We start from the raw sequence: 19,162 nt of genomic DNA on the forward strand, positions 1-19,162 counted from the left end.
GCAATATTATCCCGCGACCTGTTAGAAATAGGTTCATTCTAGCACCTGCCACAGAGTACCAGATAAGAGGCGCCACCACGCTTGCGTATCTATGATGACTTAGGAGGCCCGTATGTTTGTACATATAAAATATTAACAGATCTTACGTTGTCATAAAAGAAACAAGAAATCAGAGGATATTCCAAGAGCATCAGAATTTCGTGAACCATACTAAATGTACACATTTAAAGTCCACATTCGTATGTCCAAATTTCCAATGAAGTAGGCCTCGACATGATATTAAGCTTTTCAATGTGGTTTTCGGATGTACATTTTCTTGGAGTACCAGTACTGCTTTATCTCATGTTTGTTTCTTTATTATGGCATAATGCGATACATGCTAGAAGTGAAAACATGCACTTGAAATGCAGCGAATAGTTGAAATTAGCCAATAGTGTGGAATTACACTTCGTTTCAAATATATTGACTGCCTCAGTGGAAAAGGTTAATAAAGGATATTTCTTTCCCAAACCAACAAAAATGACTTCATTTTTCTACAAGGCAATTAATGCTTGGCCGTCAGAAAGGTGGAAATAAAATAAAATCTGAAACTAATAACATATTCTTGCCTTCCGTAATCTTGTGAATGTATTTTAATTCACTTGATAGCTCCTGGCCACAGAAATCCGTTTTGTTTTCATTTGACGTGAGAGCAGTAAAGGAAGAGGAAACAGCAAAATCAGTAAATGTAAACACAGGTCACATGGAGACTACTCACTTCCCCACTGTACTTGCCAAAGTGCAGTGCCACACCTCTTCACACAGCATTCTTGTATCGCACATCACTATTTAGTTCTGTGGCATTGAAACGTGTGTATTTTGTAATGGATGCCATCAAACTATATTCAGAACTGTGGAAAGTAAAATGTCCTATGATGCCTCCCCTGCTTCCAGTCGGCTGGTTTGACATCCTGCCCCACCCCCTTTTTTTTAAACTCTCTGTTAATACTGAATGGGATTATTTGTAAACAAAAACTCTTCAGAAAATTTGCACTCTTTATTCCCTATTAGCTAACAACTTGCTGCTTTGTGTGACCTAAAACTAAATACAGGATACATAAAACCAGCAAAGACAAGAGACACGCAAGACAGTACACATTTCTTCAACCCTTAGTTCCTGGAGTTTTTTTCTCTCTAATCTTGCTACAGGTGTACATGGTGGGCTTTCCTTTCTGTGAAAGGAATCTATTATCTCATCAAAGTTCGTAAAAAATTTTGCTACATGAAAAATCAAAATGTCGTCTAATACTGAAAAAGCTGTTAGTACAAATAGGACCCAAGACTGGTGTGGTTTCTCTATCTGAGGGGGAGGGAGGGAGGAGAGAGAGAGAGAGAGAGAGAGAGAGAGAGAGAGAGAGACTGGGGAGAAATCCTGGGATGGGCCTAAGGATTTAGAGAGAGAGAGAGAGAGAGAGAGAGAGAGAGAGAGAGAGACTGGGGAGAAATCCTGGGATGGGCCTAAGGATTTAGTTAGAAGAGACTGGCGATCCTGCTGCAATTCTGGAATGGGGTCACGGGGGCAGGGTTGGTAAGTGGACGTACCCGACAGCTGATGGAGCCCTTCTGCTAGGTAATTCTTGTGGTTCAAAATGCCAGTGGTGGAGCCTTTGTCAGCAGATAAGATAATAAGGTCAGGATCAGTTTTTCTGTGGAGGATTGCACTTCTTTACGCGGATGTAAGGTCTGCTTGCATATTAAAGGATTTGGGGCACGATGGTGAGGCAAATTTTAAGATTAAGAAATTCTGGAAAGTTAACAGGGGATGACGTGAGGGCAGTGGTAGTGGATCACAGTTGGATGGAGGAGTGAACTGAGTCAGGCAGGGTTCAACATTGGTCTTTGGTTGAGTGTGATCGGTAGTGTTGGAGGCGAAAAACCTTTTTCACTGTAGGGACTGGGAGGAGGAGAGAAGGTCATTAACAAGTCCTGCATTATTTAATTTGGGAGTGGGGCAAAATATGAGGCCTTTGGAAAGGACTGGTACTTCTATGGGGTAAAATCTTTTGCAGGAAAGGTCCATGATTGAGCTTTTGGTCTGTGTAGGTTCTGTATTCCGTATGGATGTGGGAGGTAGTTTTTGAGTGTGGTCCATTGATCGTGACCATGCGAAATATCCCATGAAATAAGCATCAAACAAAACAACTACAAAGAACAAAACTTGTCTAGCTGGAAGGGGGAACCAGATGGTGCTCCCATAGGTCAAACTAATATCGACTGAGTTTTTTAAAATAGGAACCCCCAACTTTTATTACATATTCGTGTAGTACGTAAAGAAATATGAATGTTTTAGTTTGACCACTTTTTTCGCTTTGCGATAGATGGTGCTGTAATAGTCACAAACATATGGCTCACTATTTCAGACGAACAGTTGGTAACAGGTAGGTTGTTTAAATTAAAATACAGAACGTAGGTACGTTTGAACATTTTATTTCAGTACGGCTGCAATCGATGTTGATGTAACATTCTCAACACCGACGTTTTTGAGATTTCAGATTCTTGCGCAATTTGTCTGCTACTGATGTGTGGATTAGCCGCGACAGCAGCTAAAACACCTACTTGGGCATCATCATTTGTTGCAGGTAGTGGTTGACGTTTCACATGTGGCTGAACACTTCCTGTTTCCTTAAATAACGTAACTATCAGGCGAACCGTCCGGACACTTGGATGATGTCATCCAGGATACCGAGCAGCATACATAGCACATGCCTGTTGGGCATTTTGATCACCAGTCATACATCAACATGATATCGACCTTTTCTGCAATTGGTAAACAGTCCATTTTAACACGGGTAATGTATCACCAACCAAATACCGTCGGCACTGGCGGAATGTTACATGAGACCATGTACTTATATGTTTATGACTATTACAGCGCCATTTATCACAAAGCGAAAGAAGTGGTCCATTCATATTTCCTTACGTACTACATGAATACCGTATTTACTCTAATCTAAGCCGCACTTTTTTTCCGGTTTTTGTAATTAAAAAAACCACCTGCGGCTTAGAATTGAGTGCAAAGTAAGCGGAAGTTCTGAAAAATGTTGGTAGGTGCCGCCACAACTAACTTCTGCCGTCGAATATATGTAGCGCTACACACACATGCTTTGCAGGCACAAAGATAAATATTGGCGCCAAAACCTTTGCGTCAGTAAAAAAAAGGGGGGGGGGGTGGAAGGGAAGACGAGATTTTTTTCTCCGCCCCAAGTTTCGACCACTGCATTTTCATACATCATCCAACGAAGTAAATACAAATTCTGTATTGTTCATCTTCAAATGTAGCAGCATTTCAATGTACTACGAAAATCCGATTAGCAAGACTGTTTGGGATGTTTGTCAATATGGCCAACTCTACGTTCTGAATTTTTTCCTACCTGTGAGAAGAGATTGTTGTTAATAGGAACTCTTATGAATTGTGAATCGCATGCAGTATTCTCTTCACTATAAGAATAATATGAATATAAACATTTGTGTTTGCTTTTATCTCATTTAAATCCGGTCTGCCGAATAACCTACGAAACTAGTGAGAGACAACAGGAAATGCGGAAGAATATACATATCATGTCACGTTTATATTTATATTATTCTTATGCCTAATAGTGATACAATCAGAAATGAAGCACGGCAATTGACTTAGATTTTTAAATCTAAGATGACTAATTTCTGTGCAGATTGTAATGTACACGGGAGGCGTCTGCAAAGATTTTCAAACGGAGAAAAATTTTAGCTAAACTTTCGTTCAGAACATCTATCATACGCAGTCTATTATTTGGTTCTTGTTGATCATTATCAAAGAAAGCAGCAGTGTAAGTAACAACAAATACCAGTCTCTTGCAATTGTTTCGCTAATGAGACAATTCCTCTCTCTTTTTTATTGTAAGCGGCGGTAGCGCGCACAAAAGCAAGCCATGCCGCGAGCGGCGACAGGTCGTACGCACTCATTATCAGAATGCGACAAACAATGAATGACACAGTACAATAATGCATTTTCAGCTTAAAGTGACTTAAACACCTATAACAAAGAGAACGACACTTATCAGATCAAAGAAAAATGAGCAACCGATTCAAACCAGACGAAGCACGTGAAAAAGGAAGGGCATCCATATAAATATGGACAGAGCGCCTGACGCATAGCGATGGCTACCTGGCAAAGCTTAATTGCTAAGCTTATGACTCGAACCAAACTACTGTAGCTGTATCATCATTCATTCGACCTAAATTGTGTCTCATATTACAATAGACCAACTTTGTTTTGATTTGGAGGTGCGGCCTAAAACTTTTCTCTCCCCTTGAATTTAGAGTCTCAAATTTCAGGTGCAGCTTAGATTCGGGAAAATTGTTTTCCCTTGATTTCGAGTCTCATTTTTCAGGTGTGGCTTAGATTCGAGTAAATACGGTATGTAATAAAAATGTGGGTTCCTATTAAAAAAAAACACACACACAGTTGATATCCGTTGGACCTATGGCAGCGCCAACTAGTGCGCCAACCATAGCGCCATCTGGTTTCCCCCTTCAAGCTAGACGAGTTTCGTTCTTTGTAGTTTTTTCGTTTGATGCTTATTTCGCGAGATATTTCGCCCAGTCACTATCAATGGACCACCCTGTATAGTAGGTCTGCAAGGCAGGGTTTGTCAGTTTTGACAGGATGTGGGGGAGATTTCGAAGTTATTGTAGAGGTGGTGGATAATTGTAATCCAAGGTGGGAGTAGGTGGTGAACAGATTGTAGTGTTTTTTGAGGTTGTGCAGTGCATGTTCTAGTTCCTGGTAGTTACTGGAAGGCAAAAAATTTCCACGTGTGAGATGGGATCCAGGAATTTGGGATACCACTGCAGGAGAATTTTATGGATGGAGATGATTTGGGCCTGAGGATTATGTTGTTGAGGGTTAAGGATTGGCAGAATCTGAACAGATTGAGGTCTTTATGAAAGGAGAGGTTGCAGCCGCAGACAGGTAATGTAATTTGATGGGGGGGGGGGGTCCATAAGTGAAGCAAATAGGCAGGAACAGTTAAGTGGGACAGGTTTCTGGCTAGGGATAAGAAAACTAGCCTGTATTGGCATAGATGGAAGGAGCACACATCAATGGTGGAGGATAAAAACATGTACAGATATGTAAATAATGTAGAAGAATGTTCAAAAAATTAACAACAATACAGGGGAAAAATCATGAGAAGGATGGACTGGATGAAATATGGGGAAACAACATGAAACCCGAGGGAGTGAGCCAACAGTAACAGGTAAAAACCAGCTGAAATTGATGTGAAAACACAGAGATCAAAGAAAAATAAATACGCAGACTGTAATGTGTGTTGAAGTTTTGTGGGTGAATATACATGAAGAAGGGGGTGACAGCAGATGTGACTAGACTAAGTGAGGCTAATATGTGCGAAATGGAATGGAGACAGGAAGAGTGACCAATTTGGAGGTCTAGGATTAATTATATCGGCTGGAGTAATGTGGCATACGAGATGCTGCACCAGCAATCAGCGTGTAACCCTGTGATGCACATGGACAAGATGGTTACAAAATGTGATCGTAAGTGAGAGGGTATGGTGCAGTTTGGAAGGCAACAAATTAAACACTGGAAAGAAGAGAAAGGACGACAGACAGGCAGCATTGTAAAGTCTCAGAAAATGGTAACAAAGGAACACAGCACTGGGTTATGAGATGGGAAAAAAGCCATTTGACAAAATCAAACAAGATTACATCCTTTAATTGTATAGGTAGGTTAGAGATCTTAAAAAGGAAAATCCAGTATGGAATAATGACAACACTATGAGGAAAGGATAGATTGCTACTCATCATACAGTGGAGATGTTGAGTCACAGCCTAATATTGTTAGGAAACATTTACAACGACAAATACTTATCATCCACAGACAATCTTAAATTCATAACGGACAATTGTCTTCAAGAATCTATAATTAAGTTTATCAAACCTATTCTTACATTCCCTGTCACTACAGCTTCTTTGAAAGAAGTATGAGCATTCTTAAAAGAATTAAAAATTGCCCTCACAATTCAATGACAAATGACAGGTTCAGTTCTCGTTGCACAAAACCTGGTTAAACAAATTACAAGTGATCAGAAGTTTAAAGTCAACTTGATAAATAACTTTTTTGCCAACAAGAATCAAAGCATGAATCTCCTGTATAAAAAGATAAAAAGGTAAGCCTACCGGCAAATAATCCATTGGCTTCACCACCATAGCTTAGTGTGTCATGTCACAAGTTAGTACACTACAGTGTGTGGGTTTGACCCAGTTACAGAATGCTTTTCCCTGCTGTCTTTTTCTTCATACTTACCACACTTTCACTTCCATTGCACTGGTTACAAAGTAGGTGGCAGGGAGATAAAAATACAATTGTTTCGATATTCATCACGCAGAAGGTGCATACAAGTTGTTACAATTTATAGAGTAACACTTCATACAATCATCAGTAAGATAAATTGCTCCTGCACCCCCAACATTTTATGACTGACATCTACCCACAGGAGCATTTAAGTTTCAAGAAATTTGTGGGGAACTTATGTCATGAACATTCTACAGTCTGGTCTCTATGATATTAATTTTGCAGTCATAAATCAACATCTAAATTTTGTGGTTTTCACCCTTATTTTGGTCATGTACACAACATAGTTCAACGTCACCAAAAATAAAACTATACTATTAGCACTGAGCCTATGACCTATAGTGCACCAGTCTGACACTATACACACTTGGCTATCTCACCATTGCAGCAGAAGTGTGTGTATATTTATTGGTTGTACTATGCAGGACACAGGTGTACAGGCATGTTGATAGTATTCCACTTGTAAGGATACCCAAGCGTTCGCTGTTACAGTCTCCCAAACCTATTTATTGTGCATAAACACAATTGTGCTGCCATCCTGGCCATGTAATCAGTTCACTTTGTTGATTACTACAGCGTTTCTTTTGTTACATAGTAAATACGTCTGTTTAGCATCAGAATGAGAAGTGATAAACAATTTTGTAAGTAGTCAGTAGCTAGAAACATAAATGTGTAACTATATCAAAATTCAATTGATTCCATAAGAAAATTTCATGTTCATCTATTTATACACGACAGAATAGCTTACACTTCATACATGATGCTAATGGTTCATAGAGCATGAATACGCAGGGAAAAATACAGCATTTGGACGCAATCTGTTTTAGACACAGATGTAAAGTTGATATTTAAGTATTGCTGTTCTAATACAGTCAAAAAGGAAGATTAGGTCTTACCTTCTTGTAAAGTACTTCGGAGGTGGAACATTAACTTCACTAGGCAAGTATGGGACAAGAAACTAACCAGGCTAAAGGAACCATTCTGGTATTAGCCTGAAAGGATTTAGGAAAATATATATCTGGCTGCCAGAATGGCAATTTGAATTTGCTCCTTCTGAAGAGAAGTCCAGTCTCAACAACTTTGTCAATGAAAAAACCTTATAACTGCAATAAAGTTCAGGAACAGCTACAGGTTGACTACAAGTAGGAATTTTACAAGTTGAACAGCCCAGATTCAAGAACAGCAGCTTGTTCAGACAATTAAGAAAATTTACAGAAGTCTAATCCACTGTATAGGATGGATAAAAAGGGCTGGTCAGCTTTGGTTACAATAGAGCCAATCAATAGTGTGTGGCCGAAAACAGGATACAGTTATCAATACATTTCTACAGTTATTCCAATTCAAACAAATATCAGTTGTTGTTACCTTACTTTCATTTCAATTTCACACTGCCAGTAGACCAGATGTCAAAGTGATACAATGAGCATAAATTTTAGAATAGTATCAAATCTGAGAATAAGTTGCAAAGACTAATGTAAGGTAAAACTGTTCTTAACCCATCAATTGGTTTAAAAATTTTAAACTTTTAATTTTTCATACACTGCCAAAGATGACAGAAGCAGTAAGTATCACAAAAAACTATGATCAGATGAGGATTGAATGCTAGACCTCAGATTTGTAGCCTAGTGCTTTAGCACTAACTAAATGTCAATAATTGCTGCTGGTGGCATTTTTGACTACCTAACACTCTTTGATCCACTCATACATTTCCCGCATTGAAGTAGCCAGTCTGCCAAGATAAAGCAATTTTTTTTTAACATCTTTAGAACACAGCGTGTCAAAATAGTAGCCCAAATATCATTTCATTGTGAAACTAGACACTTCTGAATTTTATCAATATTCCTTTTATAGCGAGTACAATGTGGACATTATACAGATACCATGTCCAACTGTTTCTATTTAGATGTTTTAAGAATGTATGCATGTTTCCTAACAGTATATACAGGTATAGAAACATTAATACTGGTGCTGCCAATTTTGCCTAACCTGTGATGTCATTTTAATAAGGTATTATCAAAGCCCATGCAAAATTATGTTTTATACATACATAATGAGGTAGTTGCAGGAATTTGTAAAACAAAATATTTTTCGTGAAAATATTTAATAACAAAAGAGTGACAAAAGGAACAACGTTACTCAAATAATCCATTACAAGGCTTATCAGTGAATCATTTGTTCTTCCAGAGCCTTAGCAATCCATTCTGGTTCAGTATTTGTTATCTTTTCAATTATCTGATTAACTTGGTAGCAAAGTGACTGTATTTGTTTGTCCCATGTTGGCAGAACTTCACGTGCTGAAATGGAAGAAATTAAAAATTACAAGCCAAGACACAAACAGTAACAAGGGTTTTTAGATATAAATATCATTTTTCACACCACTCAAAAACAATAACGGGATATACAAACTTTCAAAGTGAACAATGGAATCAATCTGATCAATGTATCCATTCATACGGCCCTCTGTTATCATTTGACTAGCAATTTTTTCTGCTTTAATTGGAGGAATTTCCAGCAAGGCCCCAAGTTCTTCAAAAGTAATATTATTATAAAGTTTACTAGCAGATAGCAGATTGTGTTCAATGACTGCTCGCTCTAAGATTGTAGAACCTGCAAAAAATTTACAAAAATTGAAAATTCACATCAACTCACCACAAAACTGATGAGGTACTGAATTAAAGTCTCTCACAAAGAATGACCCAGTTTCACTCATAATAGTGATGCAGTTGCCAATTCTTGGCAAATTTATTTATTTTTTCCTTCATATTTAGTGTGCCCCCTGAACAGTAACAGTCAGATACCAAAACAAGCTTTATGGCATGAAACTTAATACTGAGGGGCAAGTAACTGTAAAGATACTGAAGATATTTGTAGAATAAGAGCATCTTTTCATGAAAGTAGCAAAGCCTTTTTTTCCTTTTACAAAGCCATAACTGCAGCTTACCAATAGAGGTCTTGACCAACAAATTTTAAATTCTGACAGACAATTTCATTTTTTCAAGCACAATTTTCATTATTTTTGTAGCACTTTCAGTACTATTGTTAAGCAATACTTTATAACTAAATTCATGAAGTTCATAATTGGAAAATAAACAACAATATTACTGTCTGATGCATAAAGTCTCAAAAATTAAGAAGATGGAATTTTTTAAAAGAACAATAGTGTCAACTGTAGGCTTCTCAGGCATAAATCTTTTAATATGTGATTCTAGAGTGCCGCCGCTATAGCAAACCAAACTATGTGGCAGTTAGTTTCACACATGTAAGCATTTTAGAAGTATCTTATGGGTATTAAATTTTTCTCCCATACTCAGGGAACAGATTTTAGACCTCTGTTATATAATACATTTAACCTACTCATATAGTTTAATACATAGCACGCTAGCTTGCGAGAGGGGGTGATCCAGGTGCAATTTTGTTGATTTTTTTGGTTACTGATCAGCATCCGTTATACCTACTGCTTTAAGCATGTGAATTCTAACACTTGTTTCTGTTAAATCCATTATCTTACATTTTTTCTGCTCCATACCAGTTTCAGTAAAATACCAGTGACTGTGACAAAATAGTGTTCAATGCACAAAATGTGTTACAATTACTGCATATTTTCTGCCTCCATTTCCTTTATCTCTAGTAGTTTTATTACACAGTATTTACTAGACAGAAAACTCACCATCAGGAGTAAGTGCCTTCTGATGTGGTTGAAGCAAATTCCCAAATTCTTGCAGTTCTGAGCGACGAATGATCCTGTCTAAATACATTTTTTCTAAAATGGAGTATGCTGGTAACTGTTGGCATCTCTCATCCTTGAACAGTGTTGCCAGCATACGACTTCGCTGTTGGCCTATAATATTAGAACAAATAAACAATAATGTTTAGGGAGAACAACGTCATAAACATATTATTAGTGTCTAAAGGCTACTGCCTATTTTTTACTCAATGCTTAGCAATAAGTACTTCAGCTGTCTAACAAATGAGAGTGGGCACACTTGCTTAAATTGCAAAATGAAAGTTAATTACAGCACAATACATACTGCACAGCTACACTATTGTCAGTCAGCACAATGTAGTCACACAGGTGTGTGTGTGTGCGTGTGTGTGTGTGTGTGTGTGTGAGAGAGAGAGAGAGAGAGAGAGAGAGAGAGAGAGAGAGAGAGAGAGAGAGAGAGAGAGAAAGAGAGAGAGGGGGGGGGGGGGGGCACACGTGCACATCTTTCAATCCCTCAATGCCTTTACTATACATTGGATTTCTACCTTTAGGCCTATTCTTATCATTCCATCAGGATTCTCTATTGTCATATGTCTCTTTGGTGAGGCTTTTACAGAGGACAAAGAAGACTGTCAAAAAGTTAACTACTTTGAAGTACTGTGCGTATTTACAGTGCACAGACTGTTATATTCAAGTGAAAATTTATTCATGCTGCATGGTAAACAGTAATCCAGAAAAATTTCCATGTACAGTCAGCCAACATTAAACTAAAACTGCTAGGTTCTTGATGCTATTCAAATGTGCTACAACAGTGTAACGTGGATTTGAGTATAGTCTTACCTTGATAACATAAATCAAAATGTCACAGAGACAAAATACACCAGAGAAATAGAACTGAACAAAATGGAGAAGCATTAAAGGTAGAGTCTCATAAAATTCATTACTATGTCCAGTCTTGTAATGAACTAATGTAAATGACCTTCCAATGACTTGACAACTCTGTTCTAAAATTGTCATGTGTGTTAAACATACTACGATAAAAAGACTCACCTCATGCACTTTTAAACAGAAAAAAAGGAGCTGCTGATAACTCATACAGATGACAAAGGACACACATCAAATGAAGAAAATGAAAAATCATATGGCATTGTTGGCCGGGAGGTCGCAACCGTAAGTTCAGGCACCTAATCGGGAGAGTTTTCTTCCTTTACACACAGTGGCCTCCTCTTATGCAGTGTAGAGTTTATAAAGGCACATTTGCATGCCGAGCGTGAGTTTCCGCGGAAACGCGAAATATTAATTAAATAAATAATCAGTGACTAATAAATAAAGCCTATGGCACACAACTGCAGCGCTGTGTCGCTGATAAAGACAAAAGAATAATTACGTTACTCTTATGTTTGATTAAGAGAGGAGAGAGCTCAGGTAGAAGTGGTGCGAGAAGCACGTATTTTATTTTATTGTCTGGCACACCGCCATATTTTCATGTTATAGAAGAATACTGCGAGTTGCAACCACACTAGGCACTCGATTCTGTAATGAATTTATATTTATAAAAGTAAGTAGGATTATGAACTGTAGGCTATTTCATTGAATATATCTGATTTAACTAACTGTGTAACTTTTTATGTTTAGTAGACAATCACCTCTGTACGACGTATTGGCATGGCTGGCAAATCATTGTAATATTGAGATTAGATCATGAGTCCGTACCTACCGCAGCAGTCTTTGGAAACGATTTAATTATGAAGTCCGATTATTTCAGTTTTCTTTCACGGTCAACTACGAGTTACATTGCCTTTTCCAAATAGCCATTGTCCAGCGTCTGATACCGAATAATTAAACGTCCACGTTCCAGATAAGCAAATACCAATTACAACCAATCATCATACATACAGAATAATTAATCATTAATATTTTATTCCATTTTATTTTTATTTATTTTATAAGTTGTGTCTCCATCATATACTGGGTGTAGGTGACTACAGAGTGTGTGAGTGAGTGTCACTGTGTTGTACGATGAGATAAGAGTGAGGGTGAAACCAGATGTCATATAGCTTACTCCTTTAAACCAGATAAAAGTGGACCACCACACTTAACACCCCCATCCAACTGACAAGTTCACAATCAATAGTGTCACGTGCCCCCAGTCCATGAAACACTGCAGAAAGGTTTGGAAATTAATTCCTGATATTGGTGCCAAGTCAAGTGATCAGAAACTATACACCACCACCTCTCTTTCCCATGCCAATCATATATTGGTGGAGATAAATACTTCCTCCATCTGGATCTGAAGCAAATGTCTCCAATTTTAGTACCATTGCAAAGACATGTGTTAGCAACTTTTGCTGTGGAGGTGACTCACAAACAAAATGTATATGCATAATGCCTTTGATTCTACCTGGATAAAATATCAAAATGAAGTCACACGGAAATTAAGCATGTTTAGCACTTAAAAGCATCTCCCAATGTCTTATTTTACAACTTTCTGCTGTCTCACGGAATTTTCTTCTGGAGCAATGCAGATGAAATAAATAAAATTCAATTACAAAAAGCAGTCAGTAACAGTAATTAGAGATGGGGGATCCGCTCTTGAACTAATTCATAGAGTTCAATCTTTCAAAGGAGTGAACAATCAGTGATTCAGAAAAAAAGAACGGTAGCTCCAAACGTTTCCCAGGCAGAGAGAGAGAGAGAGAGAGAGAGAGACGGAGCATATCAGCAGCGCCTCTGCTGGTCAGAGCACAGTGCACGCCACACAACACAGCCAGCGCCGGCCTCTGCCCTGCTTCTACCTTGGCTGCCTGCATTGTGCAGTGCCCCATTGGATTTTGTTTCACATATGCCGGGCCGTCTCTGTGCGTCGTCTGCCGTGTGCACTGTGCAGTGTCTGGCGCAGCTTAACTTCGCATCGCACTCTGTCGGCGATCGTTTCAGTCGCACGTCCTGCCCTCTGGGCAGTTGATGCCAGCAACAGGACAGAGAGCCACCTAGCGGATAACATAGGAACTACTTGCAAAAACCTGCTCGCAAGGGAGCGGACGATTTGTCTCGGAGCGGGTGAGCTCCCCCCACCCTCGGAACTCGCCCGCTCAACGCTCACCCCACCGTCTCGACTCTAGCCAGAGCGTCGAGCAAAGCGACTCTGGTGTCACTCTGGTCTCTGCGGTCTCAGCTCACGCAGTAATACAGCTCGCGGCTCGACCTGCTCGACTCAGCGCCTCTGCATCGGAGTTTGTCCCCACTGGATATTGTTCTTCATAGTAATACCGCTATGTATATTACATTATTATGTTATGTATACATCAATTGTTTTTATTTTATTTTTATTTGTTTAAACTGATTAGATTAGGTTCCTGATGACTACTCTTACTATAGGATTTTTATTATGGACACTCGAATTTACGCTTTAATTACGAGCGAACCGATAAACGTATCGCAAAATGTGATACACCAATATTTTCCTTGTTTTATTCTGCGTAAGGCTATATGCAGCACTTTCGTTTTACAGTCAAATTTATATTTTTTTTTCTTATTCTGGTACGGATTTTGCGATTTTAGGCGTCTTCGAAAGGAAAAATATATGGCTTGCGATGTATTTGTATGAGGTTAATGAAATTTTAATACATTATAGCCAAATATATTGTTAATGTAAATCTCAAGTTACAACATTTTCCGATCACCCAAAAAACCACGCTAGTGCAAAATAAATCAATAATCAAAAACTTTGTCATATCGTGGAAATTTCAATAAACAATACAAAATTCTTACTCATTATCTATGTTACTTCAAAATAGGATCAAATAAGATCAAAATACAGGTATAGTACTGGAATAAACCAAGTTTAAAGGGCAATGTGCCTTTCATTTATTTTCTTTTGTAAATGAGTGGTGAGTCATGAAAAACAGCTAATTCATTTCAGGGAGTGAACAGTTCTGATCCAATCTCTGAAAAGAACAGTTTTGCCCATCTCTAACAGTAATGTGTGCAATAGACATCCACACATCTCCTAGGTTTATTCAAATCTTTGAAGTCTTCCTTCCCAGTAAAGTTTTTATCTTTATGATTAAACACAGACAAACAGCAAATCACTGTTGAACACTATATTTAAATATTACCTCATAACTGTACTGCATGATATTTCCTAAGTCAATTAAATAAACTTCGTACTTGAGAAATGTCTTCAGATTGTCCATTTTAATTTGAATATCATTTAGACCGGCAGGTTCCATTGTTACTGTGAATTTTAGTTACAGGGATAAAAATGAGGAGGAGGAGGAGGAGGAGGAGGAGGAGGAGGAGGAGGAAATAGTTTTTAGACAAAGCACACAGCAACGATGACAAATGTTAAGTGCATTTGCCACTAAAGTGTCATACTAACTACGAATTAACTGACCTCAATGGGGACAATTGTAAAGGGGTTTGTAAAAGCAGGTATCTAATTATATACCACACAAATCCCACAAAACCCACGGAATACTAGTTTGTAAATACTGAAATATAAGTAGTCTTACATTGAGAAATGATGAGAAGTGTTACAGCAGAACCAAATGTCTATTTTATTTGGTGGAGAATTTTATGATAGCAATACAACTTTCAAACGAAAATTTCTATATTTTATTCCATCCTCTTTCCTCAAACGTTTAAACATGAAACTTTTGATGCAATCTCTAAATGTATTGCATAACCACACTTAAAATAAATAAATAAAAGCCATCCTCATGACACATCAAGCTAAACCTTATAACTCCGTCTCCATCTTTGATAATGATCTCAGTTCAGTGATACCTGGCAGCATGCTCGCATGGCCGAACTGGTTATACGACCGCTTGTGGCAAGTGGGAAATTCGGGTTCAAGTCTCAGTTTGGCAAAAATTTTCATTTTTTCTGAAATGTTCTACAGCTGATGCGGAAGCATAATCGCAAGTTGAGAGTTCATCCAGTAATACCACGCAAGGCAACAGCAGTTATTACAATTCATGTTCGACTGGACAAGGATTCAAATCCATGTCTGACCATCCAGATGTGTGTGTGCTGCGATTTATGGAAATCGCTCAACACAAATGCCAAGATGGTTCCTTTGAAAGGGTGCAACCGATCTGCTTCTTCATCCTTGGAACATTCCAAGCTTGTGCTTCATCACCAATGACCTGCCTGTTGATGAGATGTTAAATCCCCACCTTCTGTCCAATTTGGTGATGTGAGCCCACAAGTTTGCTCATGTCTCCCATGTACAGATGAAGTGCCAAATCGATAATTAGAACCTGCATAGCTGCTTAACTAACGGGATGTTGCTTGCTATGTTTCATGCACCATTTCAAATAGTCCAGAAATTTCCATATGATTAGAAGGGTCAGTTAAGATGCGATTGACCAAAATCACCTGCAGTAAGAAATTGTCCAGTTTCTGTGCCTGACCCACTGAAGACTTGCCATTTTATGTGTCTGTGAGCGATGGTATTTTGCGATGTTCATTCAGAAATTAGTTGAGGTGGACCTGCATTCACTGCAAACAGCACTGTCTGCCAGGTTTGAAACTGACTGTCATCAACAAGGTGATACACTTGTCTCCAGTCCCTGTAGGTTAGGATCTTCTTACAATTATTTTTCTTAGGCCCTGTTACACCATTCCAAACAACAGCTTCTAACCACCATTCCGTCCTATCTCCACACTGTACTGCATTGATTCCATAAAACTGACTGTCCCACCCCACAAACACAAATAAACAAAAATTCAATGTCATGACATTTGTCAGCAGTGGAGTGTCACAGCACTGCTTGGTACCAGTTCTACACCACCTCCAAAGTAGCCAGTGTGCTATTTTAAGGGGGTAATTAATGTTTTATCCAGTGAGCATGGGTATGAAAGTGGGACTGAATGTTCTCACACTCTGGTATTGCTGAGAGCCATTCATCTTTTTATTATCAAGCCTATTGGTCCCAAGAAAGAAACTTACGTTTCTGAAATATCACCACATATCACTTTCAGCAAAAATGTATTTTTGTGGCTTTTTCCCTTACTAATATTATTTCATTGAACTGCTAAAGGATTGATTTTAACCTGTCTTTATATGACTTTCTGATGTGTGCACTATATCTACATAAAGGCAACTTCGGAAGCCTTAGCATTATTTCCATACAAACTACATCAAAGCTTTAATCACAATTTTTTGATATGATGTATACTACATCCATACAGCATTGGGACATTAAGTTAAAATGTGTGATCTGTCAACATTGGTGGAATTAGAGAATGAACACTTACATAGCTAAAGACAGTCAACTACAGGAACTTCCTGGCAGATTAAAACTGTGTGCTGGACCAAGACGAACTCTGAACCTTTGCCTTTCATGGGCAAGTGCTCTACGAATTGAGCTATCCAAGTACGACTCATGAGCTTTCCTCACAGCTTTACTTCTGCCAGTACTTCATTTCTACCTTTCATATCAGTGCTAACTCCACTGCAGGGTGAAAATTTCACTCTGAAAGTATCATCCAGGCTAAGCTATGTCTCCGCAATATCCTTTCTTCCAGGAGTGCCAAACTTGCAAGTTTTGCAGGAGAGCATCTGTGAAGTTTGGAAGGTAGGAGATGAGGTACTGGTAGAAGTAAAGCTGTGAGAACAGGCCTTGAGTCATGCTTGGGTAACTCAGTCTATAGAGCACTTCACTACAAAAGGCAGAAGTCCCAAGTTCGAGGCTTAATCTAGCACACAATTTTAATCTGCCAGAAAATTTTATATCAGCACACACACACTGCTGCAGAGTGAAAATATCATTATGGAACTACAAAAATTCCCAACCCCTCCATCCCCCACTCACAAAGAGAGGGGCAGGAGTGTGAGGAAAATGGGGGGGGGGGGGGGGGGGGAAGGGAGGGAGAGGAGATCTCGCCATCATTCACCTGAAGTATGTTAGAAAACAGCATCTTTACACTAGTACACACAGTACACAAATATTGCACAACATTATTTAACATTATTATTTTTAATAATGATATATTCACAATACGTGGCTAATTATTAAAAAAAAATGTACTACCTGCTGAAGCAAGGACTGTGCATATTAGTGCATTTCTTAATGCAGTCATACGTTCATCCTCATGAATTATGGTTCGGTAAGAAAGTTCATTATAACGCTGAGCTGCCTCAATAAATTTTCGGCGGTAGTCTAGTACTCTAGCATAACAGACTTTGTAATAAATCTGTAACTGTTCATTTCTTGATTCAGCCTGTATATGAAATGGTCGACAGAAATTAGTGAGAGAGAATAACTGAAATATCAAAATAGAAATACAAAAAATTATCATCAAAATATTTATTAGAGCATATAATATGTTAGTATAATCATGCATCGTGCAAACATTTTAGAAACACTATTACTATGTCTTTTTCTTGTGGTAGGAGTGCATTACTTCATGAACTTTACAACGAAGGGTTTTTGCTGACCTGGAAATTATCACAAAGTTATTTCTCAATCACAACTGTATGACAAGTGCATCATCTCCTATATAAATAATTGCCAGGTTACTTACAAGGGTAAGTCAATTATTATCCGCAAAGTAGTTATAAAATTTTATTGTAATCAAATAGGAAACTTACAAGTACATCATTTTCGACAGTCTCCTTGTGTTTCAATACACTTGGTCCATCATACAAGCTTCCTGATGCCCTCATAAAAGAAGGTTCTCTGTTGAACTGCGAGACAGGAATTCACCGCTTCTTTCACTGCTTCGTTTGAGGCAAATCAACAGATCCTTAGTGCCTGTTTGAATGGACCAAACAAGTGATAGTCAGAAGGGGCATGATTGAGACTATATGGAGGATGATCCAGTACTTCAAATTTGAGTTTCTGGAGCGTTTCAGCAGTATGCGGATGGGCATTGTCATGCAACAACACAAAACCATTTGACAGGAATCCTCAGCATTTGCTTTGAATTGCAGGCTTTAGTCTGGCTGTAAGCATCTCACTGTAACATACACTGTTTATTGTTGTGCCCCTTTCCCCACAATGTTCCAGTACTGGATCTTGTGCATCCCAAAAAACCGTAAGCATCAGTTTTCCTGCGGACAGTTGGGTCTTGAACTTTTTCTTGCATGCTGAATTTGGATGTTTCCATTCCATACTCTGCAGTTTACTCTTCGGCTCGTGATGACGGATCCATGTTTCATCACCAGTAATGATCCTGTCTAAGAAGTTGTCCCCTTCATTACCATAGTGATCAAAATGATTTTTACAGATGTCCAAGTGTGTTTGTTTATGCAACTGTGTGAGTTGTTTTGGGACCCATCTTGCACAAACTTTATGATACCCAAGTCTGTTAAGAATGATTTCGTAGGCAGAACCGTGATCAAATTGCAGACAATGTGCCATTTCGTCAATAGTTAATCATCTGTCTAAGATAATCATTTCATGTGAACGCTCAACAGTTTGTTCATTTGTGGCGGTAAACGGTTGTCCGGCTCATTCATCATGTGTAACACTTGTGCGACCATTTCGGAATTTTTCAATCCATTTGTAAACACTCAGTTGTGGCAAAACACTGTTCCTGTACTGTACCGAAAGTCTTTGATGAATTTTGGTCCCTGATACACCTTCTGACCACAAAAAACGGATCACTGAACGTTGCTCCCCTTTGGTGCAAATACACAGCGGAGCAGCCACAATTAACAGCACGGCAGTAATAACGAAACTAACCTAGCAGCTTGAAAACGGCACAGATATAACAACAAATAAACAAAGCATCTACATCTACATCTACATGACTACTCTATAATTCACATTTAAGTGCTTGGCAGAGGGTTCGTCGAACCACAATCATACTATCTCTCTACCATTCCACTCCCGAACAGCGCACGGGAAAAACGAACACCTAAACCTTTCTGATCGAGCTCTGATTTCTCTTATTTTATTTTGATGATCATTCCTACCTATGTAGGTTGGGCTCAACAAAATATTTTCGCATTCGGAAGAGAAAGTTGGTGACTGAAATTTTGTAAATAGATCTCACCGCGACGAAAAAGTCTTTGCTGTAATGACTTCATTCCCAATTCGCGTATCATATCTGCCACA

General features: G+C 38.6%; 1 protein-coding gene across 2 annotated transcripts in view; it reads right to left on the reverse strand.

The window, feature by feature from the left end:
- Nucleotides 1–8,478: 8,478 nt before the first annotated feature.
- Nucleotides 8,479–19,162, reverse strand: part of LOC126236657 (COP9 signalosome complex subunit 4) — an 84,120-nt gene continuing 73,436 nt past the window's right edge. The window contains exons 6-9 of one of the 2 annotated variants that reach the window (XM_049946125.1): nucleotides 17,132–17,321; nucleotides 10,056–10,226; nucleotides 8,795–8,995; nucleotides 8,479–8,682 (exon numbers count right to left, since the gene is read on the reverse strand). In XM_049946125.1, the coding sequence (XP_049802082.1) occupies nucleotides 8,549–8,682; nucleotides 8,795–8,995; nucleotides 10,056–10,226; nucleotides 17,132–17,321 (696 nt within the window). In that variant the 3' untranslated portion in view covers nucleotides 8,479–8,548. Of the gene's footprint in view, nucleotides 8,683–8,794; nucleotides 8,996–10,055; nucleotides 10,227–17,131; nucleotides 17,364–19,162 lie in introns of both variants that reach the window. The other variant, XM_049946124.1, reaches the window with a different exon arrangement.

The sequence above is a fragment of the Schistocerca nitens genome, chromosome 2 (assembly GCF_023898315.1).
Source record: "Schistocerca nitens isolate TAMUIC-IGC-003100 chromosome 2, iqSchNite1.1, whole genome shotgun sequence".
Lineage (NCBI taxonomy): Eukaryota > Metazoa > Arthropoda > Insecta > Orthoptera > Acrididae > Schistocerca > Schistocerca nitens.